Source organism: Fukomys damarensis, unplaced genomic scaffold (assembly GCF_012274545.1).
Source record: "Fukomys damarensis isolate Sample0158 unplaced genomic scaffold, DMR_v1.0_HiC HiC_scaffold_19, whole genome shotgun sequence".
NCBI classification, from domain to species: Eukaryota; Metazoa; Chordata; class Mammalia; order Rodentia; family Bathyergidae; genus Fukomys; species Fukomys damarensis.
Window position 1 is genome coordinate 61,472,449 of NW_022900931.1, and position 19,403 is coordinate 61,491,851.

The 19,403-nt window shown below is 57.0% G+C and overlaps 2 protein-coding genes across 8 annotated transcripts in view; one reads left to right on the forward strand and one right to left on the reverse strand.

The window, feature by feature from the left end:
- Nucleotides 1–4,921: 4,921 nt before the first annotated feature.
- On the forward strand, nucleotides 4,922–8,031 carry Irgc (immunity related GTPase cinema). Of its 2 annotated transcripts, none has more exons than XM_010623254.2 (2): nucleotides 4,922–5,053; nucleotides 6,507–8,031. In XM_010623254.2, exons 1-2 carry the CDS (start codon nucleotides 4,975–4,977, stop codon nucleotides 7,961–7,963), a joined length of 1,536 nt encoding a protein of 511 aa, XP_010621556.1. In that variant the 5' UTR covers nucleotides 4,922–4,974; the 3' UTR covers nucleotides 7,964–8,031. The 2 variants fall into 2 exon arrangements, with proteins under 2 accessions (XP_010621556.1, XP_010621557.1); XM_010623255.1 differs by having other exon boundaries at nucleotides 5,016–5,094.
- Nucleotides 8,032–14,834: 6,803 nt separating this feature from the next.
- The window catches only part of Smg9 (SMG9 nonsense mediated mRNA decay factor), a 17,622-nt gene continuing 13,053 nt past the window's right edge, over nucleotides 14,835–19,403 (reverse strand). For 5 of the 6 annotated variants that reach the window (XM_033765830.1, XM_010623253.3, XM_010623247.3 and 2 more), the window contains 5 exons: nucleotides 17,876–17,982; nucleotides 17,066–17,173; nucleotides 16,791–16,919; nucleotides 16,407–16,551; nucleotides 14,835–15,402 (listed from right to left, as the gene is read on the reverse strand). In XM_033765830.1, coding sequence (XP_033621721.1) covers nucleotides 15,324–15,402; nucleotides 16,407–16,551; nucleotides 16,791–16,919; nucleotides 17,066–17,173; nucleotides 17,876–17,982 — 568 coding nt within the window. In that variant the 3' untranslated portion in view covers nucleotides 14,835–15,323. The remainder of the gene's footprint in view (nucleotides 15,403–16,406; nucleotides 16,552–16,790; nucleotides 16,920–17,065; nucleotides 17,174–17,875; nucleotides 17,983–19,403) is intronic. The other variant, XM_010623252.3, reaches the window with a different exon arrangement.

Consider the following 19,403-nt stretch of genomic DNA (forward strand, 5'->3'; position numbering starts at 1 on the left):
TGATGAGGAATAAAGAGACGGTGAAGGCCACAGGTATAAATTTCCCTGGGCAGGCGCTTGAGGATTCCTGAGAGACAGAGGGAGGAAGGACAGGAAAGTTAAGGGAAACGGGACTGGGCAGGAGAAATGGAACAGAAGAAGGCAGGCAGACCTCTGAGCCTCTCAAGGGACATGGTCCAGGGACTGTCACGATTCCTGTTCTATCTCCAGACTCCCCCTGCCATGGCCTGGCACAAACCCGGAGTCCATAAAGCACGTGCTAAGTGCTGGAAAGAATAATTGTTTTTTTTTGGTACTGGGGATCGAACTTGTCCTTGCGCTTGCGAGGCAGGCGGCAGAACCACCGAGCTAAATCCCCAGCTCGAGAATGCTAACAAATTCTAAGAGGTCATGAAAACCTTAGCAGCGAGCTGATTTCTGTCAAAGCAGGACACATGCTTTTCCTTTCACTTCCGGCATCCACATGGGTGATGTGGCACTGGCCTTTACTTAGAATTCTGATATTCTGTTCAGCAATCTTTTTGCTTACATCTTTTTATTTACATCTGTCTGTTAAAATAGTGCATGAACGTATTCATCTTGACCACTGGGTGTTCTGGCAGCCCCTTAATTTGGTGCCCAAGGCCACTGCCTCAGTCTTTGGCCCCACTTCTGACCAGAAGGCCTCACGGGATGCAGAAGGACCCCCCTTTCCCGGCTTATTTCTCACGGGTCTGTGGCTTGGCAGGGTGCGGTTGCAAGACTGAACTTTCTCCAGCAGTCTTGGGCTGATTCCTGCTGGGACTCCCGCGCTCTCCTTGGCTCCCACAGGTCTCTAGGCAACTTCGTCCCCACCTTAACCCCAGACAGTCTGTGTCTCCCTGGAATCTAAGTCCTATAGGGCAGGTGTCAGCTGTCTCAGTCACCAAGGGGTCCTGGGCACGGCGTAAGTGTATGTTGCCTCAGTTTCCCCATGGTGGGGCAAAGCCATCTCTGTCATTGCTGTGTCCTCAGCCTGGCCTAGACACAAACACCTTCACCTTCCTTGGTTCTAAAATGCACTTTAATTTTTTTTTATTTTTAAGTGGGACTGGGTATTGGGCCCAAGGCCTTCACTTTAAGCTATATTCCCAGCCTTTCCCTCTGTTTTTGTTTGTTGTTTTAGGATTTCTGAGACAGGGTCTCACTACGTAGTTCAGGCTGGCCTTGAACTCACGGCAATCCTCCTGCCTCGGCCTCCCAAGTGCTGGGATTACAGGCGTGTGCCACCATGCCCAGCATTCTCCTCCTTTACTGAGGCAAGGTGTCCTGTGAAGTTGTCCACCCTGGACTCAGACTTGCTGTTTCAGCCCCCTGCCCAGTGTGTGAGGATTACAAGTGTGTACTCTTTCCTTCATGCTTTAAAAATTCTGAAACCAGGAAATCACAGTTGATGGCATCTTAACAATTGCTATCGGCCAGGAAGCCATTGTCCAGCGGTCACTTCTGGGATGTGACACCCCTGTCAATAGCTCAGAGGCAAGCAGGTGTTGAAAGAGTAAGGCCTTGCTGTCCTAGGGCCTGCGGAGCCCATTTATTTCCCTATTTCTGTGCACCGCGGATGGAGGCAAGATAAGAATCTATACTTTCTAAATAAGTTTAGCAAAAGCTCTTTCAGTAAGTGTAAAAGAGAAATCTAAAGTGATAAGGGAAAAACAGGTCATCATTCTATTGATGGCATTTTTTTTCTTTGTTAGCGGAACTAGAAAAGCTGTGCCTGGCACCCAGTAGTACCTTAGATTTGGTCGTATGCAGAAGCCGTGGAAGGAAGGAATAAATAAATGTGCCCCTCATTTGTCTCTGTCCTCTCTCCCCCAGTCGGGGCTCTTGTCTGCTTTGTTTTTGGTGCTAGGGGTGGAACACAGGGCCTCCTGCAGGCCAAGCACACACTATACCACTGGGCACACCCTGGCCCCAGCTCCCGGGTCTTACGTCTGCCTTGGGAGACAGCCAGGAGAACCAGGTTTTAGCCCCTCTTAAATGGGTTACTCTGACTCACGTGCCTTGTTTTTTAAATTGTTTGGTGTTTTTGAGACAGGGTGTCACTATGTAGCCCAGGCTGGCCTCGACTTGCAGTGATCCTCCTGCCTCAGCCTCCCAAGTGCTGGGATTACAGGCGTGCGCCACCACACCCAGCGTGATGTGCTTTCCAGTGGTGCCCTGCACCTTGTGAACACTCAGGAAGTGTATGTGATTGTAAGCATCATCTCTGCCTTGGTGTGTGCTTTGGTGCCTTGGTGTTGCTTGCGTGTTCTAGAAGGAACATGCATGAGTCACATCTTGAGCCAGTATAGGCTCCGGCTCAGGTCAAGAGCAAACACACATTTGTGGAACTGACCTCAGGACTTCCAAACATAGCTCCCAACCTGTTAGGTGCCTGATAAGCCCAGTTCATGTTCTCTAAAAACAAATAACAAATCTGGGAAAATGGAGGTTAAAAGTAGGAAATATTTATTGAAAGAGATACCTCCTGAGATAGAAAAGGGCCTGAAAGTGGGCTGCCAAGGACCCCACTTCTCAGGGAGGCTTTAGAGCATAACCATGTGGGTGCCACGTGGGTTACGGCTATGATCAACCCATAAGTTTATGGTAGAGCCGCTTAGGTGACACCCATCCAAAGGGGAAGCTGGTCATGTAGTGACCACACTTGGAAAGAACACAGAACTTTTCAGGAAGGGATGAGTCCAGGGGCCTTGGTCACCCACTGAGGTGACTGTCGTCTAGCTGGACTTTCTTAGAACAAGTGTGACCACTTATCTTAGGTCTCGCCATTGTGTCTCTATCCTGAGGCCTGGCCATCTCGGTCATACGCCTCCAGCCACAGTTCGTACTGTTTTCGTCTCTGCCCTGACTCCCTCGAGGGCCTAGCCCTGTCTGACTGCTTAGAATATCCTAACTTAGATGTCTAGAACAGAATGACCAAATACCCGAGCCAACCGTTGGACAATTGGATGTCCTCTCTCCGCTCTGCGTCTCCGGGAGGCCAGGTTCTTTGCTGGGATGTGGTCCCCAGCTCACTCCTTCCACCCGTCAGACCTCAGTTCCGGGGCCTCCCCCTCCGGGACCCCAGGCTGGCTCGGGCCCCTACTCTGTGCTCCCAGGCCCTGGCAGGGACCCCCAGCCCAGGCTGCCACCTCTGTGCCACCATTATCTTGGGTTTGCTTCTACAGCTCCTCTGAACGCCGAAGCCCCGGGGACAGAGCTGGGTGCTGTTTTTGGTCTTCCCTGTGTTCAGGGCACCCGGCCCAGGATGGGCCCGAGAGCTGCGCACTGTGAGGGGTGGAGAGGGAAGAGGGGGCTGGGCAGGAGGCGGGGGTGTGGCCTCTCCGTAGCCTCAGTTTCGAACATGCGTACGGGTGCCCTGCCCCCTGTCTGGGCCCCTGGTCCGGAGTCCCCAAAGCAGTGCCCGGGTTTGCTGCACCTCTGGGGCTCAGAGCTGGAGCCTGGACTAGTGGGCTTCATGTGTGGTCTGGGCAACCTGGCGCGTGTCTCCCTCTGTCACTACTTTTTTTTTTCTTTGTCACTACTTTAAAGGTCACAGCACAGAGGCGGGTTGCCAGATGGAGAGAGGCCCTGGAGGGGGTGGCACCGGTGGGGACCAGGGGACACAGGCTGGGGTGGAGAGAAGAGGACAAGTTGTGTGGGAAGAGGTGGAAGGCCAGGCCCCTCTGTCACATGTAGCTGCTACCGAGTAGCCATGGTCCTCGAGTCCTGGCCAGTTGGGGTGGTATTGGCAAGGGCCCCGCGAGTAGTTTCGGACCCGGTCCACTCCCGTCATTTCCTTGGATCCTAACCATCCCCAGCCAAGCTAAACTGTGACCCCCAGCCTGTGAGTGATGTCCACCCAGATGGGCCAACGAGTGGCCGGGAAATGGAGTTGATCTCAGTGGACCTGAGGGACAAGAGGGGGGTCCAAAATAGCAGGTGCCACCACTTAAGGAAACAAAGACTTCACCATATAACACATTTGTAGTCCTTTAGGTCTCACACCCGAAGCGATCCACAGAACAGTGACATCGAAGGTGGCGTGTTGTGCACTGCCCTCTGACACCAGAGCAAAACAGTGTTCCGGGCTGCTGTAGCCCACAGCTCAGTGATATTAGAAAGAGAGATGCTCTTTTAAGACCCTCCTGCCTTGGGCTGAGACCTGGTTTGTTTGTTTTTTGAGACAGGATTTCGCTATGCAGCTCAGGCTGGCTTTGAACCTTAAACTCACTATGCTGCCCAGGTTGGCCTCAAAATCCCAGCGATCCTTACTTCAGCCTTCGAAGTGCTGGGGTTACAGGCGCGCACCACCACCCTCAGCCAGAGACCAGGTTTAAATTAAGAACTTATCTTTTGTAAGTTTCTTACATGACTCAAGGCCCCCCCAAGGAAACCATGACCACGTGAAAAGAACAGCAAGACCTTTGGGAACTCCTAAGTAACTCTGAAGTAAAATATTGATAAGCATCGTAAGCACTCCAGTTCCCCAAACTCCAAGAGTAACTTCTAGGAGTGTAAAAATGCATCCAAATTTGCCTTCTGTGCAGATGCCTGGGTGGACCTGGCTGCCTTCTTGTCTGAAGGACTACTTTGTGATAAATTCTACCTGTTCCTCTGATGGCCTATGCGTCTTGACTGAATTGTCTCATCAAGAGCACACAGAACTGAGGACCAAGGGAGTGAGGGTTCAATGACTCTCTGCACTGGGACTCAGTCTCTGATGCCCTGGGCTCAGGCCCTCGGATGCCAGGCTGTACACGTGGGACTGTGTCCTGAAGACCACAGAGGTTTTGGAACAAGTCTCAACATTGGAAAGATCCCTCCTGGGCCCACGAGGGACTGAGGGCCCAGTGTGACCAGTTGGTGACCGCCCCGGCTGCCGGGGGGCGGGGTCTTGACCCCACTTCTGACATCACGGTGACATTGTTGCACCAGGCCGGGCTGACCAATGGGCTGCTTCCTGCTGCTATAATGGGGCCTAGCAACAGGGGCTGGTCCAGGCTACGCACCAGGGCAGAGAGAGTGGGGAGAGCGGGAGACTGCAGGGCAGGTGAGTCCCCAAGCCCAGGGCTCTCTGCTGTGCCGCCATTGGTAGGTGTGGAGAGATAGGAGCTTCCAGAGCTGCCAGTCCTGGCCCCTCAGCCCTAACTCCAGCCCCACGGCCACCATCTTGTCTGCCCCATGCTGTGGGCCCTGTCCAGCTCCCACCCTGCCCCTCTCTACGGCCCCGTCCTGAGGTGGCTCAGGGAGGGAGGGGCTCATGGGGGTAGAAGGATCAGGTCTGGCGGGAGCAAAGAAATGAGGAAAATTTGTGCATTTGGGTGGTGAGGAAGGGCAGCAGGGAGGCAAAGCCTGTGGAGCCACGGTGCCCAAGGGCCTGGGCTTGAGCCCTGGCTGGGCCTCTGAGTAGGAGACGACACTGTCTCCTCTGAACCTCGGTCCCTCTCCCTGTCAGGTGGGGACAGGGTCCCACACAGAAGCGCCTCCCAGAGCTCCGAGGATGTTAGAGGTGAAGGGTCAGAGGGAGGAGTGTGGAGAGGGAAGGCCAGAGTGAGGAGAGGCATCCGAGGAGAGACCTTCACAGAGGCCCCAGGAGGTAGGAAGGCAAACTGAGGCCCAGGAGGCAAAGGCCCAGCTAGGTTGGCCACGGTAGGGCTGGGGCTGAATGGGGGCAACTCCCAAGGCCCAGCTTCTTCCACAGGCAGAACCAGGACCACCTTCAAAGTTGGCCCCAGGTTTGAGACCCAGGGCCATGTTGGCCTCTTCAGCAGGGCAGGATTCGCCCCTGAGGCAGCTGAGGCAAGGACTTGCTCAAAGTCACACAGTTAAGGGTGTTAACGCTTTCTTTTTTGTTCTGGGGGTGGAATCCAAGGCCTAGGCACCGAGCTACATCCCTAGCCCTTTGTTTCCTTATTTTGAGACAGGGGTCTCCCTAAGTTGCCCAGGCTGCACTTGAACTTGTGATCCTCCTGCCTCAGCCTCCAAGGGTGCTGGGATTATAGGCCTGCACCGCCACACCGGCAGCTAGGAATACTGGTGATGGTGAGCCCGTGCTCTGGGCCGGGCACTGCTGGAAGTGCTTTGAGGGTCATAACTCATTTAGTTCTCAGTGATCCGAGGAGGCAGTTCACTCTCCTCAGGCGAGGCAAGGGAGGCAGAGGTGAAGTCACTCCCTCATCACTCAGGAGGTGGGGGGCAGGGGCAGGGTGTGCCCATAAAGCTGGCCCTGTTCCTCGGTCACACCCCAGACCCCGACAGCACCCAGGATGCTGCTCAGGCATCAAGCTCACTACCCAGAGAAGCAGGCAGGCACAGAAGGGGGCTCATTCTGTCCTCGACCGCACAGCAAGTTAGCGGTACAGATGAGATGTGTATCCGGGGCCCGTGAGATTCCAGAACCACCCACTGTGCCCGGGGCTCCAGAGGGGCTTCCCCAGGTCCCCGACGCCCTCCTTCCGCCACTCCCAGGCCCACAAGGTGAACAGCTCTCTTCTCCTCCGCAGACGCTGAGCATCAGGCGTCCCGTGACTCCCCTTGTCCCCTGCTGTGCTCTGAACCACGGGTCACCATGGCTACCTCCAAGTTGCCAGCTGTGCCTGGGGAGGACAGCACCATCCTCATGGCCAAGGAAGAGCTGGAGGCCTTGCGCACAGCCTTCGAGTCTGGTGACATCCCCCAGGCCGCCTCTCGCCTCCGAGAGCTGCTGGCCTCCTCGGACAGCACCCGGCTGGAGGTGGGCGTCACGGGCGAGTCGGGGGCCGGCAAGTCGTCCCTCATCAATGCCCTGCGTGGCCTGGGGGCCGAGGACCCTGGCGCGGCCCTCACCGGCGTCGTGGAGACCACGATGCAGCCCTCTCCCTACCTGCACCCGCAGTTTTCGGATGTGACGCTGTGGGACCTCCCGGGGGCTGGCTCTCCGGGCTGCCCGGCCGACAAGTACCTGAAGCAGGTGGACTTCAGCCGCTATGACTTCTTCCTGCTGGTGTCCCCCCGCCGCTGTGGGGCTGTGGAGACCCGCCTGGCCTCAGAGATCCTGCGCCAGGGCAAGAAGTTCTACTTCGTGCGCACCAAGGTGGACGAGGACCTGGCGGCCACGCGCAGCCAGCGGCCCTCGGGCTTCAGCGAGGCCGCCGTGCTCCAGGAGATCCGAGACCACTGTGCGGAGCGGCTGCGGGCGGTCGGCGTGTCCGACCCCCGCATCTTCCTCGTGTCCAACCTCTCGCCGTCCCGCTACGACTTCCCAATGTTCATGTCCACCTGGGAGCACGACCTGCCCGCCCACCGGCGCCACGCTGGCCTGCTGTCACTGCCCGATATCTCGCTGGAGGCCCTGCAGAAGAAGAAGGACATGCTCCAGGAGCAAGTGCTCAAGACGGCCCTGGTGTCCGGCGTCATCCAGGCCCTGCCCGTGCCGGGGCTGGCAGCCGCCTACGACGACGCCCTGCTCATCCGCTCGCTGCGCGGCTACCACCGCAGCTTCGGCCTGGACGACGACTCACTGGCCAAGCTGGCCGAACAGGTGGGCAAGCAGGCGGGTGACCTGCGCTCCGTCATCCGCTCCCCGCTGGCCAACGAGGTCTCGCCCGAGATGGTCCTGCGGCTCTACTCACAGTCGTCCGATGGCGCCATGAGGGTGGCCCGCGCCTTCGAGAGGGGCATCCCTGTGTTCGGCACACTGGTGGCCGGTGGCATCAGCTTCGGCACCGTCTACACCATGCTCCAGGGCTGCCTCAACGAGTTGGCTGAGGACGCCCAGCGGGTCCGCATCAAGGCCCTGGAGGAGGACGAGCCCCAGCCCAACATCAGCCTGGAGGCGGCCGGTGACAACGGTGTGGAGAAGGGGGGATCCGGGGAGGGAGGCAGCGAGGAAGCCCCGCTCACCACCCGCCAGAAGGTTGGCCTCCTCCTCAAGTACATTCTCGAGAGCTGGAAAAAGCGCGACTTACCAGAAGAGAAATAAAAGTGCAGGCCGCCCACCTCACCCATAAGCCAAGCCTCACCAAGAGGCCAAACCAGCTGGGCAACAAACAAGGCCGATGTTGTACAAATGAGAGCCGCTGTTGCTGAAGTGGGGAGGGGCTGGGGGAGCAGCAGAGGTTGAGGTGTGAAGGGTGGCCTTGGTGGGATCTCTCTCCTGAGCCCCACATCAAGGCCGGTGGGATTTGTGTGGCAGGACGGCGTGGCCTGCGCCGAAACAGGAGACAAGTGTCGCCTGCTGTGAGTGCCCGCGGCTGAGTAGCTAGGTCCCGCTAAGGGATTTAGTACTACTCAGTGCTAGGGATTGAACCCAGACCCCCACTTTACCACTGAGCTATACCACCAGCCCCTGGTACTTGTTTCAATCCTATCTCCCCCTTTTTTTTTAAAATTTGGGTACCAGGTTTTTGAACTCAGGAGCTTGTGCTTGCAAGGCAGGCGGCAGAACCGCTGAGCTAAATCCCCAGCCTTCTATCTCCCTTTTTGACTACCCCAGTGTCCGGAAGTCCTCTTCTGGAGAGGTAGCCAGTGGGTGCCTAGCAACTGCTGCCTGGGAGTGACGGTGGGTGGGGTGGTGGACCAGGGAGGGGTCCCCGCCCTGTGGATTGTGGAGATACAGATGAGTGGCCAGGTGAGGGCCAGGTGACAGCATCCGTGAAGGAGAGCAGAGGCGGCGGGGTGGGGTGCAGTTTGGAGTCTCCTTCAGAAAAGTGGTGTCGGGTGTGCTCGGGACTGGGAAGAATCTTGAGCTGAGAGTCTGATGCCCACTGTGTTGTGTGGCTGTACACGTGGGTGTGAAGAGTGAGGGTCTGGGAGCACGGACGACCGTGTCTGTGTGTCTGTGTGTCTCAAAGGTGAGTCAGACACACCTCCCTGTGCCTGAAATCCGGCCTGCTGAGTGTAGGGTCACATACGTGTGAATAAACTACCAGACTGGGGGCGTGGCCAGACCGGGCCGGTCCCAAGGACTTCTGTGGGCTGGGACAGGGGTCAGGGAGGGCTGGGTTTAGATGCAGTAGGACCAAGGGGTGGATGCAGAATGGGGCATCACTGTGGGAGGAATCGCCCTGGGTGTTCTTGGCACTGGGGACTGACCGCGGGGCCTTTGCACTGAGCTACATATCCAGCCCTCCCTCCTTGTGTGTGAGACAGAATGTCACTAAGTCATCAAGCTGTCTAAACTGAGAATGAATTTGCCTCCTGTCTCAGCCTCCCAGGGTGCTGGGAGTGCCGGCGTGCACCACCACGACCATCTTGTGTAGTGAATAAAGAAGCTGCCAGAGGTGGAGGAGCTGGAGGGCAGGAGCTTCCCTGAGGGCTTGAGCTAACATCACTGCCTGGCACAGCCAGCTAGGAAAAGGCCCAGAGTTGTTTAAGAACGCAGGTCCTGGGGAGGTACAGTAAGATGAGGGCTCAGATTCATGGCTCTAGGCCTCAGCTGGGCAGGGGAAGGCTGTCAGGCTCACTTTTCAGCTTCAGCAGCCTGGAGAGGAGAACCCAGCCCCGGCCTCCGTGTGGAGAGTCCCCTAACGCCTGGCCGGTACGGGAAAGGCCACTAGGGAGCAGTCGCTGTGGAGCGGAGTCCTCCCTCTCCCAGCCCCTGTGTCCACCACAGCGGACTGTGACACCGTGGGGAACCCTCCAAGGCCCCTGGAGTTCAAGAGGGGTCTGGAGGCTCTGCAGGTGGTGGATGGGGACTGCAGGGTGTGGGAGTTGGTGTTACTCCCGGGCGCGCACACTTCCCCATGATTTCCGGGATCTGGGGATGATTCTGGCCTCACTTTGAAACCTCAGATTACCTGCCTCTGTGTGGAGGGCAATCCCAGACCCCCTCAGATGATCCTTTCCAAATCTAGGTTTTGTTGTTTTTGTGGTTGCATCGAGTTACATCTCCAGCCTTGTAAAAAATTTCGAGACAGGGTCTAGCTAAGTTACCAAATTGCTGGGCTTGAACTTGCCACCTCCTGCCTCAGCCTCCCAGAGTGCTGGGATTACAAGTGTTCACCACAACACCTGGCTCAAATCTGTGCTCCAAACCAGCTGACACCGTCTGAGCTGTGCCATCACTGACATCACGCCACACACACCTGCCCCAGCCCATGTTACGCAGAGAGGTCTGGAATGCGTGTCACTTGCTCTGAGGTTAAAAGGGACACAGTGCACTGTCTCCTCTGTCCCTTTTACTCCCTCAGTCACTGGTCCCATATCCTGTCCCTTCCATTGCTCTCCCCCTTCCCCACCCCCAGTCCTGCTCAGACCTCAGCTCTCCTGCCTCAGCCTCCTGAGGCTGCAGAAGGAGCTTTCTCCCCTCTCCGCTCAAGCCACCTGTGGCTGCTCGCAGGAAATCAAGCTGCCCAGCTGCCTGAAGCTGCATACCAGCAAAGCTGAGTCCTGTGGCCCTCTGAAGAGTCGGCTCTCCATCAAACAGGACAGGAAGCCGACATCACTCTCTGGGCCTCCCCTCAGGGGAGTCAGAAGCTACAGCAGGGACGTGACTTGCTGGGTGCAGTCCCAGGATGTCTGCACTGGCTGTCCGTGTCCATCAGGGCCCTGAGGGGGACAAGGTCCTAGCCGTGCACCACAGCCCCTGAGCAGGGCCAGCCCACAAGGGTAGGCGAGGTTTTCTTTTTTCCTGCAGGGCTGGGCCTACAGCAAGTATTCACTGTACAATGATCTAGGGTTTCTTCAGGCAAAAGGACCTAAGAGAGCTGATCTATGTTCTGACTCTGGAGCAGACATTTAGCAAGTGGTTTTTGCCTTTCTGGGCCTCCGTTTTCTGCTCTGTGAAATGGGACTTGACTATGTGGGCCAGGGATTTGGTTCAGTGGTTCTGCGTTGCTGCCCGGCACAAGGGCGCAAGTTCGATCTCCGGTACCAAAAAAAAAAAAAAAAAAAAAAAAAAAGTATGAGACTCATGCAGAAGGAGTGTTAACTGTGATCCCCAGTAAGGAGGAAGGTCCCAGGTCTTAAATCATTATCTTCTGCTGTTGGTTACAGTGTTTGGTGCTGGGTAAATACCAGCCCCCTCCCCAAAACATTTCGGAGTCAGAATTCTAGTGTCAGAGAGCTGTGTCCCATTCCCAACACCCTGTGTGTCACCCAACCTCTCAGTGCTGGACAGTGGGTTCTGAGACCCTCCTTCCCTAGGCTGCTATGGGGCCAGGAGTCCAGGCAGTGACGAACACCTGTTAACTAAAACAAAGCAACTCAGCCTGGTATACTGTTATTCTCTGGGTACTCTTGCCAGTGATGACTCAAATACCGTGTCACTGTGATTTCTACTTTTATGGATTAATTGGGTGGGGGAGGCCAAGGGACTGTGCTTCTATTAAGGTCCACCGGTGTTATTCTGAGGGTGCTGTGGATTGGCTGACCATTACTGAGCATTAAGTTTGACCATGATCAGCTGCCGTAGGTGTGGCAGGTTCTGGGCCTTCGAGATGAGGAACTAGCGGGCTACACCACAAACCGCCAGAGGGGAGGGAAGGTTCCACCTAGGTTGGAGTGATGAGTTTCAACTGGGTTCCAGACAACTTACGTCAGGCCTAAGAATGGATGCTTAGGCAGCAATACAGTCATTAAATCGGTTACAGGCACACATTGTGATCTGAAAGCAACTCAGAAAAAGTACCCCCTTACCTGTGTGTCTGAGGTTGTCAAGTTCTTTAGGCTGAGAACTGGAGTCAGGCAGCCCATGTGACGCAAAGCCCAGCCAACTCAAGACGCTGCCGCTGCTGCAGGAGGTCAGAGCTCCAAAGGAGGCAGCAAGGCGGGGGACCGGCTCGTGGGAGGTGCTGGGGAGCAGGCCACACTTGAGCTGCAGGAGGAGGCAGGCTCAGGCAAGGTGACACCACCATCCAGAGACTGGGCTCACGAACACAGGGGTGGGAAAGTGACTGCACCCTACCCTGCACCTGCTCCCTGGGTACCCCGAGGGCACCTTCTAGGGCCTGCTGGACCCAGGCCCACCCACCTCCCAGCCTGACCGTCCCTGGCCGGAGCGCTGGATGACTTCCTCCTCCTTCACGTCACGGCGTTTCGCCACCACCCAGCCCTGAGTGAACTCTGACTTCATTCCTCAGGGTAGGGGTGTGTGCGAGTCAGTGCTTATTAGTCAGATGTAGACGGGTGCAAAATGTCTGCTCACTGCAGACCCGAAGCATCCAGTCCAGGGCCTGGAGCCTGCGGCAGTGTCCTGTGCAAGTCTGTTACCAGGAGCCTGAAGGATCTGCGCCAGACAGTGCCAGAAGCTCCAGTGTCTGCAGCACAAGGCTGAAGGACCTGAGACAGAAGGCTGAGGGTCTGCACTGGAAGTCAGAAAATGACATCCGAGATGAAGACGGGCATTGAAGCTCCCCCGAAGAAAGTGATGAAAGTGCCAAAGGGCCTCTGAAGAAAGACAGCCGAAGCTTCTCCAGAGAAAATCAGTCGTGCGCAGCTCCAAGGAAGATCGGCTGAACGCCCGCCGGCCCGCCAGCTCTCCTTTTATACCTTGCTGACAACACGCCCCGCCTCCGTAAGTGGGTCTTCCACGCCCAGAACCCTGCTGACTCAGTTCAGCTGGGCGGTCCCCTCTCAAACTGACAATTAGCCAATCAACCAGCCCACGAAGCAGCTTCTCGAGGAAGTGTGTTTGTCAGACCCTGATGCCTTGGGCAGGCTCGGGAGGCTGGGGTGGGGGGATCCCTGAAGGACTCCCCAATCCTTCTCTACCTCCCAACGGGGCCCAGAGTGGGAAGAGGGGTTGGCCGAGGCTCCACCGTGAAACAATGCTCACTGCTGCCGGACCATCCACTGACAGAGAACGATCCCTTGCACTGGGGGGGAAGGACAAGAACTGGCTCAAGTATTTGCAAGTCAAGTCGAGCAGATGCTATGCGCCCAGTGCAGATCCAGCAGTGGCACACTTAGCACATCTGACTTAGAAACTGGAAAACAAAAGCCCCGGGAGGTTTGGTAACTTGGCAAGGGCTGCACAGTAGCAAGGCTGGGATCCAAAGGAAGGTAGTCTGGGCCTAGGGCTGACATTCTTTTCTTGTGTCCAGCTAGGGTTTTACTATGTAGTTCACGTGATCCTCCTGCCTCAGCCTCCCAAGTGCTGGGATCACAGGTGTGCGCCACTGTGCCTGGATAGGCTGATATTCTTAAACTGTGTACTGTGCTTACAGCAAGTGCTAAGCCCCTGCGGCTGTCAGATGACACAGTGTAAACCAAACGATGCGTTGAAGTGGATGGTGTGAAGGAAACCAAGGTCTCCCTGTTCTCCACGGCTGAACTGGGCCAGGGTGACGTCCAATGAGGAAGGAATCATCCAGTCACAAGCAGCATGCCCAGTGGCCACGCCCAGCAGCTCAGTACGTCCTGGAGAAGGCCTCACCGTGGTGGAACTCTGGCTGGTAGTCACTTCGGCATGTGGCCTCAACTGAGCCCATGCTGGACGCACAGGGCATGGCTTGTACCAACTCCTTGGAAGACCGGTGCCACAGTCAGGCTCCCAAACAGAGGGGCCAGCCCTGCTCAAAAGCCTGGCAACAGCACAGGGCCCATGGACCGAGGTCCCCCCAGCCCTGCTCAAAAGCCTGGCAACAGCACAGGGCCCATGGACCGAGGTCCCCAAGGCTCTGGTGATGGAGGTGCCAGGCCAGGCTCCCAGAGGCGCCTCTGCTCTCACCGGGCTCCCTGGCCACTCGCGCCACCTACCAGGGGTTTCACTTGGCCTGGCCACGCAGCCCACCATGCTGAGTGCGCTGACTCAGGCCTTCCTCAGCAGCGTTGGCCTTGACGGCCCAGGGAAGGCAATAAGCAGCCGGAGCCCAGGCCAGCCAGAAGAGGCAGGAAGGGGCTGGGAGCGCACAGTTCCCTCCGTCCCCTGGCACTGGGGATGGAAAGGAAGGAACTCAACTCCTGCTCTCCTGAGCCGAGTGCGCGCCCTTTCTTTGCCTGGGCTTCTCACCCTTTGCTGTCCACTGGCTCCAGTCAGCCGGCAGCCCCCGCATGGGATGGGATAGGACACAGGACGTGACAAGGCAGGAGCTCCTTCTCGGGGCTGCAGGGCGGGTTTCTGCAGACGGGGTGTGGGGTAAGGGACTTGGAAGCATGTCTGTTAGGAGGCAGCCGAGGTCACAGCTCTGAAGGGCTTGGAGCACCACCTGAAAGGGGCAGGGCAGTGGAGCCAGGGAGCAGCTTGCCAGAGCCTCCCTGGGTCTCAAACCTCCCAGACTTCAGCCCCTCTCAAAAGACCTGCATGGGCCCCTCCTCTCACAGCCCGCTTTCCCGATACCCACCTCCACCATGCTCTGCTCTCCAGAGGCCCAGGGTACCAGGAGTGAGCAGACTAGACGGGCGCGACTGACAGGGCCCGGGGGACTGAGCAGGCCGAACTGGAACGATGGCTTTACCCAGGAGACTGGCGCAATCTGCGGGGAAGGACTCATGTGGGGCAGCCGGGCCAATGCGGAGATGGGGAAATGGTGAACATCATGTACTGTGGTTAACTGAGCAGTGAGGGCCGGCTCTGTGCTGCCTGTGCCGTGTACTTAGCTGAGGGGTGGCTCTGGATTTAAAGGCAGAAGCTGCTGCTTTTAAACAAGAGTCAATGAGGCTTTTAAAGGAAGGGAGCCACCATACTGAGCCAACAGCAGGTACTGCCTGCAAGGGCAAGGGAAGGATTTGAACTAAGGTTAAGTAGGTCTTTAACCGAGGACAAGTTCCAGTTGTTAAACCAAAAGTAGACATTTAACCCAAAGGCAGGCATTTTTAAGAGTAGAAAGCACAAGCACAGTCACCCTGTTAAGCCACACAGCAGGGAGGCTTGAGGCCACTCGGGCTCCAATGGTGGCCTCGGATAACTGCCCTGCATCTTGGGGCGGCATGTGGGTGGAGGGGAAGGAAGAGGAGAGGAGAACAGCCTTGTATGATGCTGTTTATTTAAAACACCAGATCCACCCCAACGCCGAGCTCTGCAGACCCTGCCTCACCTCACAGGAAACACCTTGCAGCCAGGGAGAGAGGCCCGGTGTTCCTGTCCCTGAGGAGGGAGGTCAGGGCGGGGCTTGGGCTTCCTGGCCACCATTCAGACTCCTCCCACTGCCTGTCCCTGCGGGGGACTTAGGATGGGCTGCTCATCCCAGGTTGGGGGTGGGATCTCTTAAAGTCCCCCCAACAAGCCCCCTGTGAGGGCGGGGTCCTGGCCCTGAACACCTTGTGTCTCTGGGCGGGAAGTCGCAGTCCCTCGTCCATCGGGCCTGCTCCACTCTCTGGCCCACCTAGGGAAGGACAGGTGCCCTCCCTCACTGTCCACCGGGGACCCAAGAGGTTCCTGTACGACACTCCTCCCCACGGCCTCAGGCTAGCAGGCGGCTGTACTCGGCCAGGGCAGAGGACTTCTTCACCCCGTCCCAGATGCGGGCAGCATAGTGGAACCTGTGGGAGGAGGCCAACAGTCAGGGAGGGCAGCGTGCACAGGCGGGAAGCCAGAGCCCCTTGTGGGGTCCAGCATGTGACCAACGCGTCTTCAGAGTGCTGCCCCTGGTGAAGGCTGCCAGCCCCACTGCCAGCCCCACTGCCAGCCCCACATCCAGCCCGCCCTCCCCTCCAGGTGGAAAGCACTCGGCAGCAGCTGCGGTCTCCTGTTTCCCCATCCTCCCTCTCCACTCAACCCTGGCTTAAACCAAGGGTGTGTGAGTGTGTGTGTGTGAGTGTGTGTGTGTGTGTGTGTGTGTGCGCAGAGCCCGGGCTGAACCCCAGCTTGGCTCCAGCTTCACTCTGCAAGCCCTGAGCAGCTTCTGGCTGCTGCATTTGATCCCAGTCCCTTCTGGCCACAGCCCACTGCAGAATCCCTGGGGACCAAGTCAGAGAGGCAGCACCGAGCCAGGGTGTCTCTCTTCCAAGTAAGATGAGATGCCGGGGACCTATTTGCTGTGGGTTCTGGGCACGGAAGTCATGAGAGCTCGGCTGGGAAAGCGAAGCAGCCCAAGTGGAAGCAGGGGACAGAGCCGATGGGCCAGGCAGGAGGGCACGGGTGGGAGACAGTGAGACGGGGAGAAGCTATGACCCAGCAGAAGCTCAGAGGGCAGCTCCCGCTGGCTCCTGTCCCTGTCTCCTACCACTGGTCATCAGAAGAAAGCTTCACGCCTAGCAGGTTCACTGACCCTTCTAGCAGGTGTGCGACCTTACTACGCAGTACTTTTCTGAGCCCAAGTCGCCACACTAGAAACTGTGACACTAGTCAGGATGATTCACTAGGCACACACTGGCACTGAGGCACAGATCAGGCGCCTCCAGGATGGCAGCAGCTACCACTGAGGAAGAGACCTGAAGGAACTGAGGCTCACTGAGGAGGGGCTCACGGGCTCCCACCGATCTCTGAGAACCCCGTCTGCCCCGGGCCAGGGCGCCTCACAGCCAGCCCTCTGCAGAGCTCTTACCAGTTCTTCTCGGTGAGGATCGTATGTGACAGCTGAGGCCGAGCCATGGACATCACTTGGCTCCGGAGCTTGCTCACCAAGGACTGGAAACTGGGGTGGCCACGGTACCCAGGCAGCAGGGAAAAAAGTGGGCTGGAACCAGGCCCTGGGAAGTCAGGGTGGGGAAGGTAAGGGGGCTGAGTGCCAGGAGAGGGTCTTCCTTCCCAGTCAGCCCTGGCTCAGCTCTTCCTATGCCTTCACAACTCTGAAATATGCACCTAAAAAAGCACCCCAGCAACCACTGGGCACAGGCCGGCCTGCTTCTGGACCAGCTGGGTCCCTGTCACTGCCCGCCCAGGCCGGGCTGCCTCCCCCTGGCTGGATGCCCCAGAGGGGCAAGTGCACCTGCTCTTGGCGAGTTCTCACTCTCCGAGTCGCTGTCCATGAAGGGCACCAGGAACAAGTTGACCTCAGAGTCCAGGAAGTCAGGCGGGAGTCCCGGGAAGACGTTGCACTGTAACATGGACAGAGTACCTGGAGGAGAAAGCGCTTCAGCCTGCAGGTGCCGTGCGGCGGGCCTGGGGGTGGGTGTGTGACAGCAGAGGCGGGACGGGGAAATGGTCAGGGGTCTCTGCCACGGGACCGCCTCGGAAGTCAGGAGGAGGTTCGGGGAGCCTCACCCTTGTAACGCAGGTGGGAGTGCGCCATGAGCTGGTCGATCATCAGGTGCATCTGCCTCAGCTTCCGAGGGCAGAAGTCCTCCCGGCGAGCTTTGTTCTGCAGGAAGACTGAGGGTGGGAGGGCATGGGCAGTGAGGCGGCAGCGCTTGGTCTCATGGACTCCTCTCTCACCCCAAAGACCTGCCTTTGCCCCGAGTTCAGATCACTGCGGGATACCTATGCACTGCGGCACAGAAGGCCGGGTGCACAGCAATGCTGCAGACCCCGTGGCAAGTCAGATCTGGCCTCTGCTGTCAAGGAGCCACCAGTCTGATGGCAAAAAGATAGATGAGGAAGACAGACACAGTCAGAAGCGCGTCAGGGAGGACAGGAGACAGGGGAGACCCTGCCTGGAGTGTAGGTCATCAAGTCAGAACTAGATCACTGTGGAGGAGCAGAGGGGAGAAGCAGGGCACAGGCACAGGCACGGGCACAGGCACAGGAACAACGATCAGGTGCATGAGGGCCGCTTGGATGGACTCAACACATGTCCTGAGCCCCGCACTGAAGATGCCAAGGGCCCGGAAACAGACAGACCTGGTCCTGTCCCATTCCGATCATGGAGCCAGACGCAGATGTGCTGGCCATGGACTGAGGCAGTGGGACCGGACCGAAGGGGGAGCAGCACTAATCCTTCCAGATTTCCCACCTCACAACTCTCAAAAGTGCACCTCCAAGGCTCCTCTGCTCTCCTCTCTCCTCACCGCCCCAGAAGGCTCCTGACGTTCCCCCCTTCACTCCTCCTTCATTCTTTCCCCAAAAGCCTCTCACCCAGGTGGGGGTAGTACTCGGTGCCTTCGTCGGAGCCCGACGAGCTGCTGGACTCATGGCTGGGGGACGGGGTGGAGGGCTTCACCATCTCAGCTGTCTGGAGGAACCTGGGGACAGGGTTGGAGGGAGCGGCTGTTGCTCTTGCACCTTCTACCCCACAGCCTGGGGGTGGTCTCCCCTCAAATTCTCATGAAAGCTACAGACATGCTCAGAAAGTCACATCTACACCATGCTTCTCAGTTTTAGGAAGTTCAGACAAAATCCTCAGATCCCTGGGCCTCTGTCAACTATATACATTTTTTGAGCTTAGCCTATTTAAAAATACAAGCAGCCAGTCATAGCCATGCAGACCTACAGTCCTAGCTATCTGGGAGACTGAAGGAGGAGGATCATTCGAGCCCAGCCTGGACAACACAGATCCCACCTCAAAACACAAAACAAAGGCGGAGGATGTAGCTCAGTGATACATCGCCTGCCTTGCAAGCACAAGGTCCTGAGTTTGAGCCCCGAAACAACATCATCATCAAAACCCAAAGCAAAACAAAACAATCTTTTAGAACAGCTTTAGGTTGACAGCAAAACCGAGCAGAAAATTCAGAACTGCCGTACACCTGCTGTCCCACACGCGCATGGCTTCTCCGTCAGCGCCCCCACCAGTGCGGTGCATCTGTTACAACTGAGGAAGCTACAGGGACACACAGCTGTTACCCTGGCCTCACCCTGCTGGTGTTATGTTCCAGGGGCCTCCGCAAATGTGTAACAACGCGGATTCACCACTGCAGTGCCACACAGAGAAGCTCCCCTGCCCTCAAGATCCCTGCGTGCTGCTGATTCACTGCCCTCTACCTGCAAACCCTGGCAACACCGCGTGTGCTATCGCTATCCGTTAGCTTCTTCCAGCACGTCGTACGGTTAGGCTTTGCAAACTGGCTTCTTCCACTTAATAATGTGTGTTTAAGGATCGTGGCTTGATGGCTCATTTCTTTGCAGCCCTGAATAACGTACCGTCATCGGCCCATACCGGGTCCTTTATCCGCTCGACAACCGAAAGACATTTTATTGCTTCCACGTTTTGGCACTCATGAATAAAGCTGCTATAAATATCTGTTTGCAGGTTTTTACGTGGACATGCTTTCAATTTATGCTGTTTAAAAATAACCTTCCCAAGTATGTGAAAAGTAAATAAATCTGCTAGGTTAACAGGATCTGATAAAATGTGTGGACATTCTCCTCATTCACACAAACACATTGCCTGCAATTTCAGGGCCTCTCTTCTCTGGAGTCACCAGTGACAGTGGCTTCAGACCAAGGCTCTGGGAGATGCGCCAGGACAATACCCTCCCGAATCCTATGCTCCTCAAGTGCAGTGTTTCGCCTGCTCTCTTCACATCTGTGCACCCAGTGACGTTCAACTCATTTGGGAAGTGAGATGAACCTCAGGGGACAGTGGTAGGGGAAGTCACCCAGGTTTCAGTCACCTAGGTCTGGTCACGATCACCCTGGCAAGTCTTTTTTTTTTTTTTTTTTT